The sequence below is a fragment of the Rosa chinensis genome, chromosome 7 (genome assembly GCF_002994745.2).
Source record: "Rosa chinensis cultivar Old Blush chromosome 7, RchiOBHm-V2, whole genome shotgun sequence".
Classification (NCBI taxonomy): Eukaryota; Viridiplantae; Streptophyta; class Magnoliopsida; order Rosales; family Rosaceae; genus Rosa; species Rosa chinensis.
The window spans coordinates 29201134-29217893 of NC_037094.1; the positions used below are offsets into that span (position 1 = coordinate 29201134).

At 41.9% G+C, this 16760-nt stretch overlaps 2 protein-coding genes across 3 annotated transcripts; one reads left to right on the plus strand and one right to left on the minus strand.

Annotated features, from left to right (window-relative positions):
• The first annotated feature begins 307 nt into the window (after positions 1–307).
• Positions 308–6804, plus strand: LOC112175245. Of its 2 annotated transcripts, XM_040512103.1 has the most exons (6): positions 308–1161; positions 2236–2272; positions 3199–3435; positions 3639–3686; positions 5482–5801; positions 5898–6804. In XM_040512103.1, the coding sequence occupies exons 1-6, from the start codon at positions 827–829 to the stop codon at positions 6574–6576; spliced, it is 1656 nt and encodes a 551-aa protein (XP_040368037.1). In that variant the 5' UTR covers positions 308–826; the 3' UTR covers positions 6577–6804. The 2 variants fall into 2 exon arrangements, with proteins under 2 accessions (XP_040368037.1, XP_024168673.1); XM_024312905.2 differs by having other exon boundaries at positions 312–1161; positions 5482–6804.
• Positions 6805–15596: 8792 nt separating this feature from the next.
• On the minus strand, positions 15597–16544 carry LOC121050639. Its single transcript, XM_040511414.1, has 3 exons — positions 16537–16544; positions 16069–16356; positions 15597–15772 (listed from the first exon to the last, which is right to left on the minus strand). Exons 1-3 carry the CDS (start codon positions 16542–16544, stop codon positions 15730–15732), a joined length of 339 nt encoding a protein of 112 aa, XP_040367348.1. The 3' UTR covers positions 15597–15729.
• Between the last annotated feature and the right edge of the window lie 216 nt (positions 16545–16760).

Consider the following 16760-nt stretch of genomic DNA (forward strand, 5'->3'; position numbering starts at 1 on the left):
GACACTAATGCCCCCCCTCCCTTTCATAAGAAAATGAATTTCCCCCTATCACTCCAACAATAATCATTCTCAATCCAACACTAATTCACCACCATGATTATGTTTCTAGCCTGCACCTGAATACAAATTAATCATGACAAGAGAACTTAATGACATCTTAGACACCAAGATAAGCACTAATTATATCCACATATTCCTTCTTTAATATCTGATTCTTTCCCACTTATCCACCAATCCACCAAAGGTCCTAAAAATAAAATGAAAAAAGGATCCAAGTTCTTTGATATATATAACAATTTTTTAATCAAAAATACTAATTATTACATAGGCAGTACAGGGGAAGATAGAGTCCAAAAATGGCCAAATGAATGAGATGGTCCTGTTGTGAGCCAGCCAGAGAGAAGAGATGCAAATCTTGACTTGCTTGGCTGCGCTGCACAGTCCACCTGACAAGCTATGAAGTCATGTACTTAAATTTCACTGACCTTTTTTCCCCTCTCTCTCAACAACACTCCACCACACTAGTTACACAAACTCTGAACTTTCATCCCCCCTTCTCTCTCTCTCTCTCTCTCTCTCTCTCTCTCTGGGAACTCTGCACTAGTCTCAGAAACCCAACTCACTCATGACCTCACCTTACACACTTGCAGCTAAACAAAACAAGACACAAAACCCCAAACCAACTTTTTAGTGGAAACTCCCAACAATCACCTTAAACCCCAAAAGCCAAAACCCATTTCAATCCCTCAAATGCATTCTTCTCTTGTCCTCACTCAATGAGCTGGGTTGTTGTTCTGAAGCTTGAATCTCATTCTGGGTTTTTTGAATGGGGTGCATGTGCTCTACCTTGGCTGCCAAGTTCGCCTTCTTCCCTCCATCTCCTCCCACCTACAAGATCCACAACCGGGAAAACGACGGCAAGCTCAGCGTCGTAGCCTCCGCCTCCACCTCCACGTCGTTTCCTCTCCCTCACACCGACGACAACTCCCTCGACGTTTTGCTCATTGACAACAAACGCGGCAGCAAGATTGTCGCTTTTTATCTCAGAAACCCATATGCTCGTCTCACTCTGCTTTATTCTCATGGCAATGCTGCTGACCTTGGTCAACTCTATGATCTCTTTGTCCAGCTCAAGGTCGCTCTCAGGGTCAATCTCATTGGGTTAGTCGTTTTCTCTTTGTTTTCAGCCATTTTCATTTTGGTTTATTGGGTCCCAAAATGTGTGGATTTTGGGTTCTGGGTTCTGTTTCTCTCTCTGTTTCTAAGCTTCATGGTCCATGGAGTTTGCAAATCTAGCATCTTTAACAATCTCTTGGCTTTAAAAAAGTTCCCTTTTGTTTGTGAGCTTATTATTTGTTTGTGGGATTTCATTTTTGTTTTTACTCAATAGTTGATGCTGTTAAATTGAGTTTAATTTGATTTTACTACCTTTCCTAAGTTGAAAACTTCCGGTGGGTCTGGTTTGATGGGCTTAGATCTGTGAATGTTCAAATCTCTACCTTCAACTATTGTCACACTGTATAATTCAATGTCTTTTCTTGTTTGTCCAGTAACAGCAAATCAAAGTGAGAGTGAATAAGGCACAGTTAATGGTTTCCCTAGACGTTAGTTCTTATCAGGCTTTTTCAACCTCTCTCTTTTCTCTTTTATTACCTTTTCTCCCTGTATAAAGTAAATGGGTTTTATTGTTCTATTTGGATATGGAGAATTGGAGATGCAGCTTTACTGTTTCTTTTTCTCTTGGAAATTTGTGCCTCAGGGCTCTTCAGATCTATCTTTCACTTTCTCCCTTCTCTTTTTCGTGTTTTGGTTCGCAAGAGTAGCCTTTTACGGAGAACTGAAATAGGGTCCTCTATGATCTGTGTCCTTGGAATTCTAACTCTGTTCTACGCAATTATGACGTGAAACCTATGATTGAGTACATGATTGAAGCCATAAGCACTTTGCGTGTAAATTGGGTTTCCAGATTTGTGAATGCCCAATTTCTTGTCTTTATTTTCCTTGTTAAGAAATTAAGTCGGTCAAATTTTGTGTGCTTCCCAGCTCAGTCAATGTAGAACATTTCATGCTGGGTTATACTATTCATAATTTCACTAATGTTAGGTGCAATGCGTGCAAAATTTCAATTAATATCGATCACATTGCCAATAATTTGTAATTAATAGTGCTTCTCGTATTCCCTGCCATTTCCTTGATTGGGTTTGATGTTCATAGAGTGCTGAATTTTGTATGCAGATACGACTATTCTGGCTATGGAGCCTCTACTGGCAAGGTAGCCCACAATAATCTTATTGTACATCATGTGAAACTTATTGTACTTCTACCCAGTTTCAAATATTTCAAGCAATATATAATGATGCAGACCAAAAAGATGCCTTTAGTACTGATATACCACGCTAAGTAATTCATTGGAGGAATTGGAATTGCGCCAACCCATCAAAGTGATTAACCATTAAATAGATAATTCATATCATCATGAGTGGTTTTTCACGTAGTTTCTAAAATTTAGAAGGTAGAAGGTCTTTTGGCGGGATTATGTAAAAAACCTACGGCATAAGTGAGCGATGGGGTAGAATATTGTAGATATCTGCAAAAGACTATGCATACAGAGACACCCCCAAGGCTGAAGGCATATGTGTTATTCTAGATATGTCAATAATTGCAGAAGTTTTGGACTGGTTTCTGAGTCATGAATTAACTCATAATTGAACAACTGTAACTGAATTTGGTCACGTGTCTTATTCCAGATATGTCAATAATTGCAGAAGTTTTGTACTGGTTTCTGAATCATGTATTAACTCACAATTGAACAACTGTAACTGAATTTGGTCATGTGTTTAATGGAGTTTCCTTGCATTTAAGCTTTAAACACCGCGACGAATATGATAATATCAACACAAATTAGCTAAATGTTGCTGGGTATGGTTAATGTATACAAAGCATTATAGAAAGAATATGTGTATTGATTGGCTATTCAAAATATTAGACTGCCTTGATGTTTTGGATTTTTTCAACTTTTTAGTTGCTTTTCTTGAAAATTGGAGGTATCTGTTCATTTTATGCGATAACATTACACGTGCTTACTAATTAGTTCACTATTTCTGGTTTTTCTTGTCATCATTAAATCTTAAACAGCTCATGTCCTTTAAAAGTGTCAATGGAAGTATTTAATTATGACTTCTTATTACTGGAATCCAGCCAAGTGAGGAAAACACATATGCTGACATAGAGGCAGTATATGAGTGCCTTGAGACCGAATATGGAGTTAGCCAGGAAGATTTGATCTTGTATGGGCAGTCAGTTGGAAGTGGACCAACACTCCACTTGGCATCTAAACTACCAAGACTAAGGGGTGTAGTTCTGCACAGTGCAATTCTCTCCGGCCTTCGTGTTGTCTGCCATGTAAAATTCACATTCTGCTTTGACATTTATAAGGTATGGTCTTATATCTTGGCTAGTCCGGTAATAGATGTGTAGCATCAACTTGATTCTTGGACGGCCTACTATATAGAATGACAGCATTTTTGTTATATTGATGTACAATTAGTAGACTCTGAGAATGATTGATGTGGTAAACTGCCAAGACTAGAGTATTATGCTTTGCTTATGCGAGTATGGTGCTATTCTTATGTATGCAGAACATCAATAAAATTCGGAAAGTGAAGTGCCCTGTGCTAGTGATACATGTAAGTGCTTCTTGAATTGATCGCTATAAATCTCATGTTTTCTTTGTCTGGTTGAAAATGTAATATTGGATACACGACCATGAGAATGAATTTTTTTTCCGCTTCTGTGAAACTGTTGTTAGCTTGATATTTCTTTAGGATTGCGTAAGATTTACTTGTTCAATCCAGTTGAATTTCTTGATTTGATTAATTGTTTCTATGCATCTTCTGCAGCATGCATCATTTAAGTTCAAAAGGCAATCAACATTTTATTTAGTAACCCCATTTTGAATTCAGCTGAGTATAGGCATTTCTCACTTTTCTAGAAGTATATGAATAAGTTTTTTGGCCTAATTAAACTTTAATTTCCCACAAATGGACAACCCACTCAGCCTGGTTGGATACTTTCTTGGTTATATTTCTAGCTTTATGCAGTGATTGTTTATTTCAAAGAAACAGATGAAGTATATTTGCAATTTGTATTCCTCACTTGTCTTAAATCTTGACCAAGTACCGAGCCTGAGCTGATGTGTCGCAGGCAGCCCTATATCTTGTGGGCCACTATAAAACTTAATTAATCTGTTTAAACATGTAGATAAAAGAGAACATAACCTTAGATACAAGGGGTGATAGGACTAATTTTACTAAAATGTTTGATTCAGGGTATAAGTTGATAAACTCTGGCTTTTGTATGTCTCGTGTATTGAACCCTTAGAACGCATTTATTTATAGGACATTGAATACACCTCAAATTGGCTATCTTTAGGTTTTATGCTTTTCCATTATATGCTTATTCACATTTTAGGTTATTACTACATTTTTTCTGATCTGTGTTGGAAACAGGAATCACTGAATCATCAATCATTTGACTCAAATAAACTATGTACGAAAAATACCAAGGATTCAATTTCCTAAGACATATTATCTAATACTAGTGGATGTAATGTGGCATTTTTTAAATATTTTTTTTATCAAAGATAAAACCCGACTCTTGGGTCACCAGTCCTTGAGATTCTTGAATTTTCAAATGTCATACGTCATATTTCTGATCTTAGCATCTCAACTCAATGGTGATAAAATTGATAGATTGATGGTTAAGTATTCTAGGTGATTATGTTAGAAATTTAGATTGGTGTATGTGTTAAAAGAAATTTGAGTTCCTGATGGAAAGAAAGGAATCAGTTGTAACATAAGTTTACTTTTGACTGAGGGGATGAAAGTATGACAATAAAGGTACGTGTTAGCAAGGCTTGCAAGAGTGGAGCCAATCCTACAATTGAGATGCTTATTTCCCCGTTAGACATAAGCTATGTTATTTCTTCTTATTTTAAACATTTAAAACAGAACTATTATCTATCATCACATCTTACTGTCCAACATGTTGATGAAAGACAACATCCTTATGGATACTAACCTGAGGTTAAAGCAGAATCTCAAAGCCTTAGTTGAACAGTATTATTAGATTGTAATCACTTGATTATGCCTATTCCCTTCTATTAAAAGCATCAAGAGACACCAATGGTCACCGAAAGCATGCCGATATATGTGTCAATATGCAAATGCTTAGCTTTTTATCTGGACTGGTCTTTTGCTATTTTGCTGATTGTTAATTGATTACTATACTCATGAAGTCATGATAACCTTAAAATTTGGCTGGCTCTGTAGGTTGACAACCTGAGGTCAGTTCGAAGGATTTTCCTATTTTCTGAACATATATTTCCATGATTATTTAAGTAGTTTCTGTAATCATTTTAATTTCATTTGATATGCCTTATCATAATTGTAAGCTGAAATGTATCAAAAAACTATCTTTCAGGGTACAGAAGATGATATTGTGAATTGGTTACATGGCAATGGACTTTGGAAAATGGCAAGGGATCCGTATGATCCTTTGTGGATTAAAGGAGGTGGGCACTGCAACTTGGAGCTTTACCCTGATTACATCCGCCATCTTTGCAGGTTTATCCAAGAAATGGAGAACATAACCACAGAAATCCGTCTCAAAAAGATCCGACAGAACATGCATGTGCACAAGAGATCATGTGGAAGCCATTGCTGTAGAATTAAAGTCTGCCGACCTAAATGCTTTGAATGTTCGATACCAAAATGTGTAAAATGCTCATGCTGGAAGCCGAAATGCTCCTCATGCTGGAAGCCGAACTGCTCCTCATGCTGGAAGCTGAACTGCTCCTCTTGCTGCAAGCCGAACTGCTCCTCTTGCTGCACGCCGAACTGCTCCTCTTGCTGCAAGCCGAACTGCTCCTCTTGCTGCAAGCCGAACTGCTTCTCTTGCTGCAAGCCGAACTGCTTCTCTTGCTGCAAGCCGAAATGCTCCTCTAGCTGCAAGCCGAAATGCTCCTCTAGCTGCAAGCCGAACTGCTCCTCTTGCTGCAAGCCCAACTGCTCCTCTTGCTGCAAGCCCAACTGCTTCTCTTGCTGCATGCCGAACTGCCTCTCTTGCTGCAAGCCGAACTGCCTCTCTTGCTGCACGCCGAACTGCTTCTCTTGCTGCAAGCCGAACTGCTTCTCTTGCTGCAAGCCGAACTGCTTCTCTTGCTGCAAGCCGAAATGCTTCTCTTGCAGCAAGCCGAAATGCTTCTCTTGCAGCAAGCTGAAATGCTTCTCTTGCTGCAAGCCGAAATGCTTCTCTTGCTGCAAGCCGACATGTTTCTCTTGCTGCAAGCCGAAATGCTTCTCTTGCTGCAAGCCGAAATGCTTCTCTTGCTGGAAGCCGACATGCTTCTCTTGCTGGAAGCCGACATGCTTCTCTTGCTGGAAGCCGAGCTGCATAAAATGTTGCTGGCGGCCCAAATGCCCGAAATGTGCCGGACCAAACTGTTGCATTACATGTTTTCAGTGGCGGTGCTGTGTAGGAGGAACACAAAGTGGGTTAGACAGGGAGGATGGCTGATGGTATAAATGGTTGTTGTATAGGTGAGCTGCTAACACCCTTCTCTTGTGCAGTAGTGTTGGAAACAGGAGGAAGTAGTTGCCGGGTAGATTTTAATTTTATAATTAATTATTTTCTTGATACTGGTCTGCTTTGAAACTCAAACAATATATGAACTTTCTTCAAAAACATACATTTTGAATGAGATGCATATTATTTTAGGTAGCTTAAAGCTTATACATAGCAACAGATTTTCGACTCTGTAGCATGCCTAAGAGGTGCAGGATATTCAAGCTGCCTTTTCGAGCTATCAAAATGAGAAAACCTAGAGGAAAAGGGATTCAATTTCCTTGATGGCTTCTATCTTATGAATGTGAACTAACATGATTGTAACAAGGATTATGTAAAATGAAACTGCATGAACACTTGACAAGTTATCACAGTTTCCCTAGGATCCTTGGTCGCTACATTCAGGAGTCCAAATTCCAAGTGCTTTTGTGAAAGTTTCTCTCAAGGAAGCACGTCTATTAAGCTAAACCATTTGAAACTTCCCTACAGATCTAGCTCCAACACTCTCTCAATTCAGAAACTCTGATGTGGCCTCCAAGAGTCCAAGTTAATTCAAGACTGGTATTTCAATTTCCAAATCGTATCCTCCACCAGTGTAATCTGGCTGCTGATATTGTGGAATCTTAAACTTGGTGCCAAACAATAGTTTACCAAATTCAAACCTGTAACATGGCGTGTGATTTGAATTCGGTATGGAAACCACGTTCTTGTTCTGAAATTGGTTTCCCTCACCTTCCTCACGTCCTTGTTTTCTTAAGAAAGAAAAATACTCCCCCAACCAAAAAGAGAAAAAAAAACCAAGTAAATTATTATGTTTGGTCATAGACTCACATATATTACATTACTCATCATAAGTCTTGGCTCAAGTCAGAAAAGATGGAGGCCGCAAGCCATAGTCAGGGAGCATGGGATTTCTGGTCTGTCGATATAGATTTTAAGAGGGAACAATCTTGGAATGTCAATGTATAATAAAATAATTTTTTTTATCAGAGTAAATACACAGAGAGCAATTATTAATCTACTTATCAAATTGGCAATTGTCAATCCATTATTTATCAAAAGTTGTACGTGGCGTGTAATGAATATCTAATTCACCAAGTTCAATGGACCACTTTACCAGTCTTCCTGAAGATTTCGGTTTTTGGAGAACCTGTTTCAGGGGTTGGTTGGTCAAGACATGTATCATGTGCGCTCGGAAATATCGTCGGGCGGTTGTGAGGAGTGCGAGGGCGAATTTCTTGATATCGGAGTACCTGGACTCAGCATCGTTGAACACTTTGCTAGTGTAATAGATTGGCAGCTCATTGCTATCTTCTCGCCTGACCAGGGCGGCGCTGATCGCTGTGACTGATATAGCGAGGTAGATGTACAAGACTTCTCCTGGGATAGGTTTCGAAAGATAGTCTCAGAGGCCTTGGAAAGCCTTATCGTGTTCGGGTCCCCAATTGATCGTCTCGGTATGGTGAGTTTTGAGGAGCTTGAAGAATGGGGCGCACTTGTCGGTTAAACACGATATGAATCGGGTGAGGGCGACAGCATTCCCGGTGAGGGACTGGACCTCATTCCTGGTTTTTGGTGGTGCCATATCAAGGATTGCCTATACCTTTTCGGGGTTGGCCTCGATGCCCCTCTCGCTGACTACAAAACCCAGGAACTTGCCTCCCAGTACTCTAAACGCGCACTTGTCCGGGTTGAGACGCATGCCATATTGGAGTAAGATGTCGAAGACGATGCCCAAGTTTTTAACGTGATCTTCAATGGTGACGCTTTTGACGAGCACGTCGTCCACATATACTTCCATGATCTTACCGATATGATCCGCGAACATGGCGTTAACCAGTCTTTGGTATGTAGCCCCAACGTTCTTTAGACCAAATGGCATTACCTTGTAACAATAGAAGCCCTGGAAAGTGGTGAAAGATGTGTGTTCCTGATCGGAGGGCTCCATGGCAATTTGGTTGTAGCCCGAGAAGGTGTCCATAAAACTGAGGAGCTTGTGACCTGCGGTGGAGTCAACTAGCTGATCGATTTGTGGGAGGGGAAAACTGTCCTTTGGGCAAGCCTTGTTCAAGTTGGTGTAGTCGACACACATGCGCCATTTTCTATTGGGCTTCTTTACTATTACCACATTGGAGAGCCATGTCGGGTAGGAGACTTCCCGGACAAACCCGATGTCTTGGAGTTTCTTGACCTCAGCCTGGATTGCTTTATATTCTTCTTCCGTGAAGGCCCTTCTTTTCGGGCGAATTGGGGGATCGTCTGGTGAGATGGTGAGTTTATGGGTCAACAGCTCTGGCCAGATTCCTGGCATATCAGTGTACGACCATGCGAACACTTCCTGCAGGGTTTTGAGGAAGGCGATTAGCTCCTCCTGGAACTGTGGATCGGTTTTGGATCCTATCTTAACTTTTCTTTCTGGGTGTGCATCGGAAATGGAGACCGATATCAGGTCTTCCAAAGCATCTGGTCTCGAGTGCTTGAGCTTGCGCTAATCATCCTTCCTTTTGCTGCGCGTATCGCGATTTGCTGGAGTTTCGGGATCTTCCCTTGGATCTTCGAGCTTGTCGGATGGAGAGGGTAGGTCTGAAGTTAGAAGTAACTCTTGCCTGCCGTGTCCCCTTCCGACAGTCAAGGAGTTGCATTATCTCGCGAGTTCTTGATATCCTCTGATGGTGAGGGTGTCGCTTGGGGTAGGTATCTGCATCATTAGCATGTGCCCTGCCACAAAGCATTGGAGTCCCCATATGGTGTCGCATCCCAAGATGACGTTGTAGGAGGATGGGCAGTCGACGATGATGAAGTATGCTGTCATGGTGACGATAGTGCTGCCGCCGCCCAGTGTGATCCTCAACTTATTGGATCCCAAGGGCTGTGTAATTTCTCCTGCGAAGCTGATTAGGGGTTCATGGTTTGGGGTGAGTTTCTTCCTATCTTGGTTGAGGCCCTCGTAGTAGCTGCCGAACATGACGCTGACCTCAGCGCCGCTGTCGACCAAGACCCTGTGGCATCGATAGTGGTTGATGACCATGGTGATTAAGAGTGGGTCGTTGTGGTGCTTCTGGATGGTGTCCTCACTGCGATTAAAGGCTATCGAGTTCCATTCGACCTGGGGGGTGTGGCAGCCGTGGCTGAGTCCTAATATCTCCTAGCCCCGAGGGCATTGGCGCTTTTGTGTATGGTGGGTCTCGGGCATCCGTGGGGCGCCACCGTGTATCGTTAGGATGTGGCAGTAGACTTTGATGGCATTAGCGCCAGTGGCGAGAGTGCGATATTGCGAGAGTTGGCCGCTCTGAATGAAGTGCTTGATGGCATTTTTCAGTGCCCAACAGAGATTGGAAGGGTGGCCGGACTCCTCATGATATGTGCAGTATTTACCGTTATCTTGTTGTTTGGATTAGCCGGGCTTGAGCTTTGGTAGGTGTGGGATTAGACCTGTAAATGGATTGGATTTTGATCCGGACCCGCTCCAAATCCGTGGCTATTGGACTGGTTTAGATCGAAAATTTTGATCCGTTGATCCGTTAATGATCCGAATCCGTTAACCCCTTTATTTAACGGATCAAATACGGATTTAGGTCGATCCGATTAGTTAATGATCCGGCCCGTTTTTGTAATAATAAAATATTATTTTTTATTAATATATTATTATTTAAAAAAAAATATAAAATATGAATAATTTCTAATACAAATTTTTTGCAGAAATATAAGGGACAGTCCATCACCCAAGATTCCAAGAAACATTAAGAATTTTGATAATGTAATTCTACTTTTGATGATACTTTTCATGTTGTTTTAATATTTTATTAATATCTTATGAGGTATCATGATATAAATTTAATATTACTATTTAAAAATTTAAAATATTTGAGATTATAAACGGGTCGGATTAGCAGATCGGGTATCCGTTAGTCTGGCGGATATGGATTTGGATTGAGCTATCAATGATCCGCCGGGTTAACAGAGCGGGTTTGGATCGAATTTTTTTTTAAGTAAACGGGTTTGGATTTAGGTCGATCTGATCCAAATCCGATCCATTTACAGGTCTATGTGGGATGATGTCCTTGTGATTATTCCAGATGTCCTCATAAGAGGCAGTTAGTGTGGTATAAATTTCGTATCGGGGTGTCGCGAATCGCTGGTCATTCCTGTGTCGGGTGTCGCCGTATGGTGTATCGCGATGTCGACTGCTTCAGTTGTATTTTGGCTTCTCGGGGCTCTTGCAGTATTGCTTGTTCTTCCTATCGTTATAGCAGTGTTGCTCTCGTGGGGCCCTGTCGTTTGTTTGGGCTCGGCTGGTTTCTTTGTTCCTGGTATCGGGGTTACTTACTTGAGGTACGGTGACCGGGTGCGCATTGGCGTTGGTGTCACGGCCAAAGATATCATATTCGGCCCGAGCAAAGGAGGTAGCGGCATCGAGGAGGTCATCGTATGTTGCGGGGGGATTGGTGTTGATCTGCAGCAAAAAGAATCCAGGCTGGAGTGCTTGCTTAAATGTCGATGCCGCTAGGGCCGGGTCGAGGGAGCGGCATTGAGTGGCCTGCTTCTGCGACCGGCGGACAAAGTCTCGCAATAGCTTGTTCGGTCGTTGTTGGAGCCGAAATAGGTCAATTGTTGTGCGATACCCACCGTTGCACAAGATGAATCGTCGCAGGAACTTGTCTCCTAATTCTTGGAAACTATCAATGGAGTTGGTGGGTAGGTTGAGGAACCAGCGCAAGGTCTCATCCGTCAAGGTTTCCTCAAACGCATGGCAAACGATGGCGTCGGTGTATCGGGTTCCATGGAGTATGGATTGGAAGACTTCTAAATGGTGGTATGGGTCTCAGGTCCCATTGTACTTTTCGATCTTGAGGGGCTTGGCCTCTGGTAGGCCCTTCTCGGCCTGTATAGGGGCGGTAAAGGGTCCTGTCTTTCCCTGGAAACCAGCCGTGATCGGCTGCCAGCCGACTTTGCTTTCAGCCCTTTCCACTCGTGCCTATAAGGAGGCGATGGCCTCGCTCATTTGGAGCAATAGCCGAGTGTTTGGATCGGGTGGAGGTATGTTGGCAGTCGTAGCAATGTTGGCATCCGAGGTTCCCGCCGCGCCAGCAGTCGGTTGGGGAGTCGGTGCGGCACCAAGTTGACCTTGAAAAAATGGGGAGTTCAGGTAGATCGTTTGAGGGTCTGCACTGGTGTTGCCATGCGTGGGGCTAGTGGGACCTCTCGACATGGGGTTAGAGGGCATGAAGGTGCCAGTGAGGCCTTTGGCAGGGTCCGCAGTGAGGACCAGTCCCGGTGTGGGGATACTGCAGATGGTCGGTATCGGGGTTTCCTGCTGGTAGGCCATTTCTGAGGCGTCGTCCCGCGCGACTCTCCGCTGGAGTGCTTCTCGTAGGTGCGGTTCTGGTTGGTCATGTTTTCGATCTCCCAGCTGGCTGCCATGCCAGCGACACGCTCGGCCTCGACCTGTGCGCCCGTCTCCATGAGGTCGCGCATCGCTATTTGTAGCGCCATGGTGGGATCGGTAGTCGTGACTGATTGAGTCTCGGTGGTCGGGCTCTGAAACTCGAGAGTGTGCTGGACCTTGCCGGTGGCTGCCTCGTGAGGCGGGTCACCATTGCTGGTATCGGGATTGCTAGTAGCCATCAATGTGTTGTCCTGTCAACAAGGAGCGAGGGAAGTCCTTCTAGCACCAAATGTTTCAGTGGTCTCGAGAGCAGTCTGGTCCAACTGAACACGGGGTGTATTGGTCTGCTACTATCGATATCGGTCTCGCTTATCTGCAAAACAGACTAAGGTTAGAGGGAAGACCGGGCGTGCCGGCCTTCAATGCTCCGATGCCTAAGTCAGTATCGGACAAGATAATGATAATGGAAAGCGGTAGTAAACAGTTACCTCTTTAAGTTGTTGGAGATGACCTTAATGTAGGAGGTTTGTGGGAGCTTGGTTCCGTTTCTTCGGTGTGGGACGCTCGGGATCCCGATATTGCCCGATGGGTATCGGAACCCTTGGCTGGGAGCTTATCTTGCTGGTATATAGGCGATATGAGTCTTGCACTTCTGATACTTGTGCCTAGGATGTATGTGTATACCAACAATAGTCATGATCATGGCTACAGTCAAGCTTGCCTATTGGGTTAGCTGGCTTGCTCTCTTTGGGTCTAGGATAGGGCCTTTGGGCCTCATCTTGGGCTTCCTAGAGAGTGTGTTAGCCCTTTGGGATTGGTTTTTATTTAAGTATTTTATTTTGTGTATTTATTGTGTCTTTTTGTTATATAGTTTAAAGGCTTTATTTAATAAGTGAGCATAGAACGTCAAATGAGTTGACTTAATCTATGTATCACTGTGGTGTTACCACAAGCTTTTTATCTGTCTCAGGTCGGTAGGAGGATATGTAATGACCCATTCTAACTTGAGTTTATTAATATATTGACATGATATTTATTAGAAGAAGTTAGAATATGATAGTATTAATAAATATATGAAATAGGTTGTGTATTTATTGAATTTATAATTGGTGTGGGAAGTGATGAAAAGTGAGTGTGTATTTTATACACGGTCCTTGACCCAAAACACTAAAATGAGTAAAAATTATCTCACTTACCCTAGTAATAAATTTTTGTTCTCACTTACACAATGTAACAGAAAATGACCATTTTACCCTCAACTCAATTAATGAATTACAGCCCACTGCCACACTCTCTCTCTCACTCTATCCCATACCTTCGGCTGGAGCCCCTCTCTCTCCAGCATGACCCCGTCGCCAGCACACACACACACACACACACACACACACACACACACACACACACTCTCTCTCTCTAGCACCGGTGGATTCCCATGGCGGTGGCGTTTTAGGTCCAAGAAAGGGCTGGATTCCGATAGTCGTGCCGGTCGTCGTTTCTCATTGGATTCACGTCTTTGTTTCTTCCAGTAGACGAGCCGGTCGATCTGAACGTCGTTGTCTCTCTCCGTTCTCTCTCCAGCACGACGCCTCTCCCCTCCAAAATCTAATTCCAGCTCCGTGAAGTCAATGAGGAGCTTGCCTGGTAAATCGTTGCAGCTGAGAAGCTTGAGCGAGGTAGGAGTCATGCAGTTCCGGTACGTCACCTTGAACCTCTTCACCACCTTCAACATGCCTTCAAAATAGAACCTGGTAGGCGTGGAGCTTCGAAGCACTGGTGAGGTGTCCAGCTCAGATACCCAGAGCATCTCTGGGTGCCCAAATCTTTTTTTTTTTTTGTGGGCTCCGAGAATGAAAGAAAAAAAAAGTTTTATACAATTCGGTCTTGTTTTATAAACGCACAACTATAAAAAGACTTCCATCATCTAATTTGTTCTTATTTTCATTATACAATCTGTTCCTTTTTTTTTTGTTGGGTAAAATGGGGGAAATAGACATATATTGGGGGGCAATAAATGTTTTGAATTGATGTAATCTTCTCTTTTTTTCCTTAATTAAAGTTTTATTTGTGTAATTTTACTGAGATTAGTTTTTATTCCGGCGATCGAAAGTTCTATTGGGGGGCAATACAGGTTTACTTAGGAGGCAATAAATCTCTCCGACCCCATATGAGATCTCCGAGAACCTCTTTGGTGACTTCCAGTGAGGTTTCATAAACCTCTATTGCCCTTCTATTGGGGGGCAATAGACATCTATTTGGGGGCAATAAATCTTTCTGGCGACTTATGAGATCTCCGACAACCTTTTTGGAGACCTCCGGCGAGGTTTTCAAAGAAGTTTGGTGGGTGGCGGCCCATTTTTGCAATTGGTGACGGGACTCTGGCGAAGTCTCCTATGGCTTTTCTCTCTATGTTAAAAAAAAAAAAATTGGGTATTAGGAAAGATCTTATTAGAGTCTTCATGGGTAAAGGGGAATTAAAAAAAAACTTAATAAGGTAAGTGGGAAAAAAAATCTCTAGAATTAGGATAAATAGACAAAATCCCTTTTATATAATATTTTTTTTCCAAAAAAAAAGAAATTTTTTAATATTTTTTATTTTTTTGTAAAAATCTTTCCAGAATAGAATGAGTGAAAACAAATAGTATGAAAATAAAAAATAAAAAATCCATGAATTTCAACCATTGGAATTGGATCGAATATGAATCGGACAGCTAAATTTGTTTCGAAAAAAGATTGTGTTGATGTTGTGGCCCCACGTGCTAGTGGGGACCCTGAACTGATTAGGTTAATTGGCTTGTTAAGAATTGACAAGCAAATTGGTTCCATCGGCCGGGTGCTGTCATGCCAATTGGCAATTGCTGCAGTTAGGGGTGGGTTCGGTACGGTACCGGATCTTGAAGCCCAATACCACGTACCGTACCAAACTAAGTTGGTACACAAAAAAGCCTACCATTACCGGCCACAGAAATCGGTATACCAACTTTTCGGTATACCGATATCTCGGTTCGGTTTCGGTTGGTTAGGCCTAGTACCGAGTTTAAAATTAGGCCAGATTTCAGCTAAGGCCCAACTAAAATTTTAAAAGCCCAAACCTGTCAACAAATGAAAAAAATGCAATCCTCACATCAATTTGAAGGGCCAACCTGGAAATGAAAAATAAACTAAAAACTCTCATACATCAACTTCACTACTTGAGTTCATCACTTATTCACTCATACATCAACTCCCTTCATCACTCCATAGTTCATACAATTTTTAAGTCAATAATTCATAGTTCACAGTTCACCCAAATGAGGCCTTGATTCTGCAAATTCAGTTGAGTACCTATAGCTGCAAAAAAGAAGATAGAAACAAAACATACAAACATCAAACATAAATATAACAGTTCACAATAGCTTTCAGTTTCTGTCAAATGCACCTATCATCAACCTAACGAGGATATTATTCCTAAAATTTCATAAAAATGGAATCTTTCACTGTATTTCATGCTTTTTCCTAAGCACACATTTGGCAACAGACACAAACCAACTTCAACTTCTTCTACAGAAGTTCAAAACTTCAAATATCTTAGAAAAACACAACACAGGTCTATCATAAAACTAAAAAATCCACAACCTTTCTCACAAATTCAAAAATTTTGATGCATTACAAAGCAGGAAACGAAAAAAAATAAAAGAACAAGCTTTACCAACAAAAAAAAGCACATACCCAGAGCTGAGGCTTCACTCATCTGAGAGCTCCTCACGTCTCTCCTTCTCCATCAGCCTAAAACAACAAACAGCAAAAAGAGCACATAAAATTAGTAAAACTATTAGAGAATCCATAAACAACCGGGTGCTCAAGCAAAAATCCAAAAGGGTATTCCAATTCACAACACCCACCAAGCAGGCAAGCAGAATCAAGAAAAACAAATCCTGAATCTAGAATTGAATCAAAAAGATTAAGTCTTTGGATATCAAACTGGTATAAAGGGGACAAAAAAAACACAAAAAACCCAGAAAAAAGAAACGTATTACTAGCATCTTCATGAGTCAAACAAAGATCTGAGCAACAGCACTGACCAAAAAGAGAGTACGAGGACATGAATCGAATGAATTGATACGAGATTTTCTGGGTTTGATTCGAATCGAACTTCAAAGGAGAGGTCCAGAGGCGGAGAGTTCTGGGTTTGAATCGAAAGAACTTCAAAGGAGAGGTCGAGAGGGCGGAGAGGCGGAGATTTCTGGGTTTGAATCGAAACGAGAAGCAGAGAGAGGGCGGAGCCGCGGAGAGGCGGAGATCGGGAGATGTCTGGGTTCGAGCCTTCGAGGCCTCGAGGGAAAGAGTGGCTGAGGGGAAGAGTGAGGGAACTGGATTAGGTTAATAGGTTCTGTACTCTAATCAACGGTTATAATAAGATTTGAAATCAAACTATTAATGATCAACGGTTCAGATCGATAGATGTAAAATATATTTAAATAAATAAATAATATATATAATATACGGTACGGTACGGTATACCGTATTTATCTGAAAATCAGTACCAGTACCGTACCATTATCTGGAAATCGGTTCGGTACTACTGTACCAAAGTCTCGGTAACCGACATAGTTGGTTACCAACATTGTTGGTTCGGGTGGTAATTGGTTGGTTGGTTTGGATCGGTAGAATTTGCCAGCCCTAGCTGCAGTCATCTTTTAACACAAAATTGGCAAGATATGAGTGTCAAAATAGGCATATGGGTGCATTTGCTGTTACATTCTTTATTTTCTCT

Coding starts and splice junctions, on each gene's coding strand:
- LOC112175245 (XM_024312905.2), top strand. CDS start 827: ATGGGGTGCATGTGCTCTACCTTGGCTGCCAAGTTCGCCTTCTTCCCT. Junction 1,162..2,235: donor CTCAGGGTCAATCTCATTGG/GTTAGTCGTTTT, acceptor TTTTGTATGCAG/ATACGACTATTCTGGCTATG. Junction 3,687..5,481: donor GCCCTGTGCTAGTGATACAT/GTAAGTGCTTCT, acceptor ACTATCTTTCAG/GGTACAGAAGATGATATTGT.
- LOC121050639 (XM_040511414.1), bottom strand. Junction 15,773..16,068: donor GTCCTCGTACTCTCTTTTTG/GTCAGTGCTGTT, acceptor TTGTTGTTTTAG/GCTGATGGAGAAGGAGAGAC.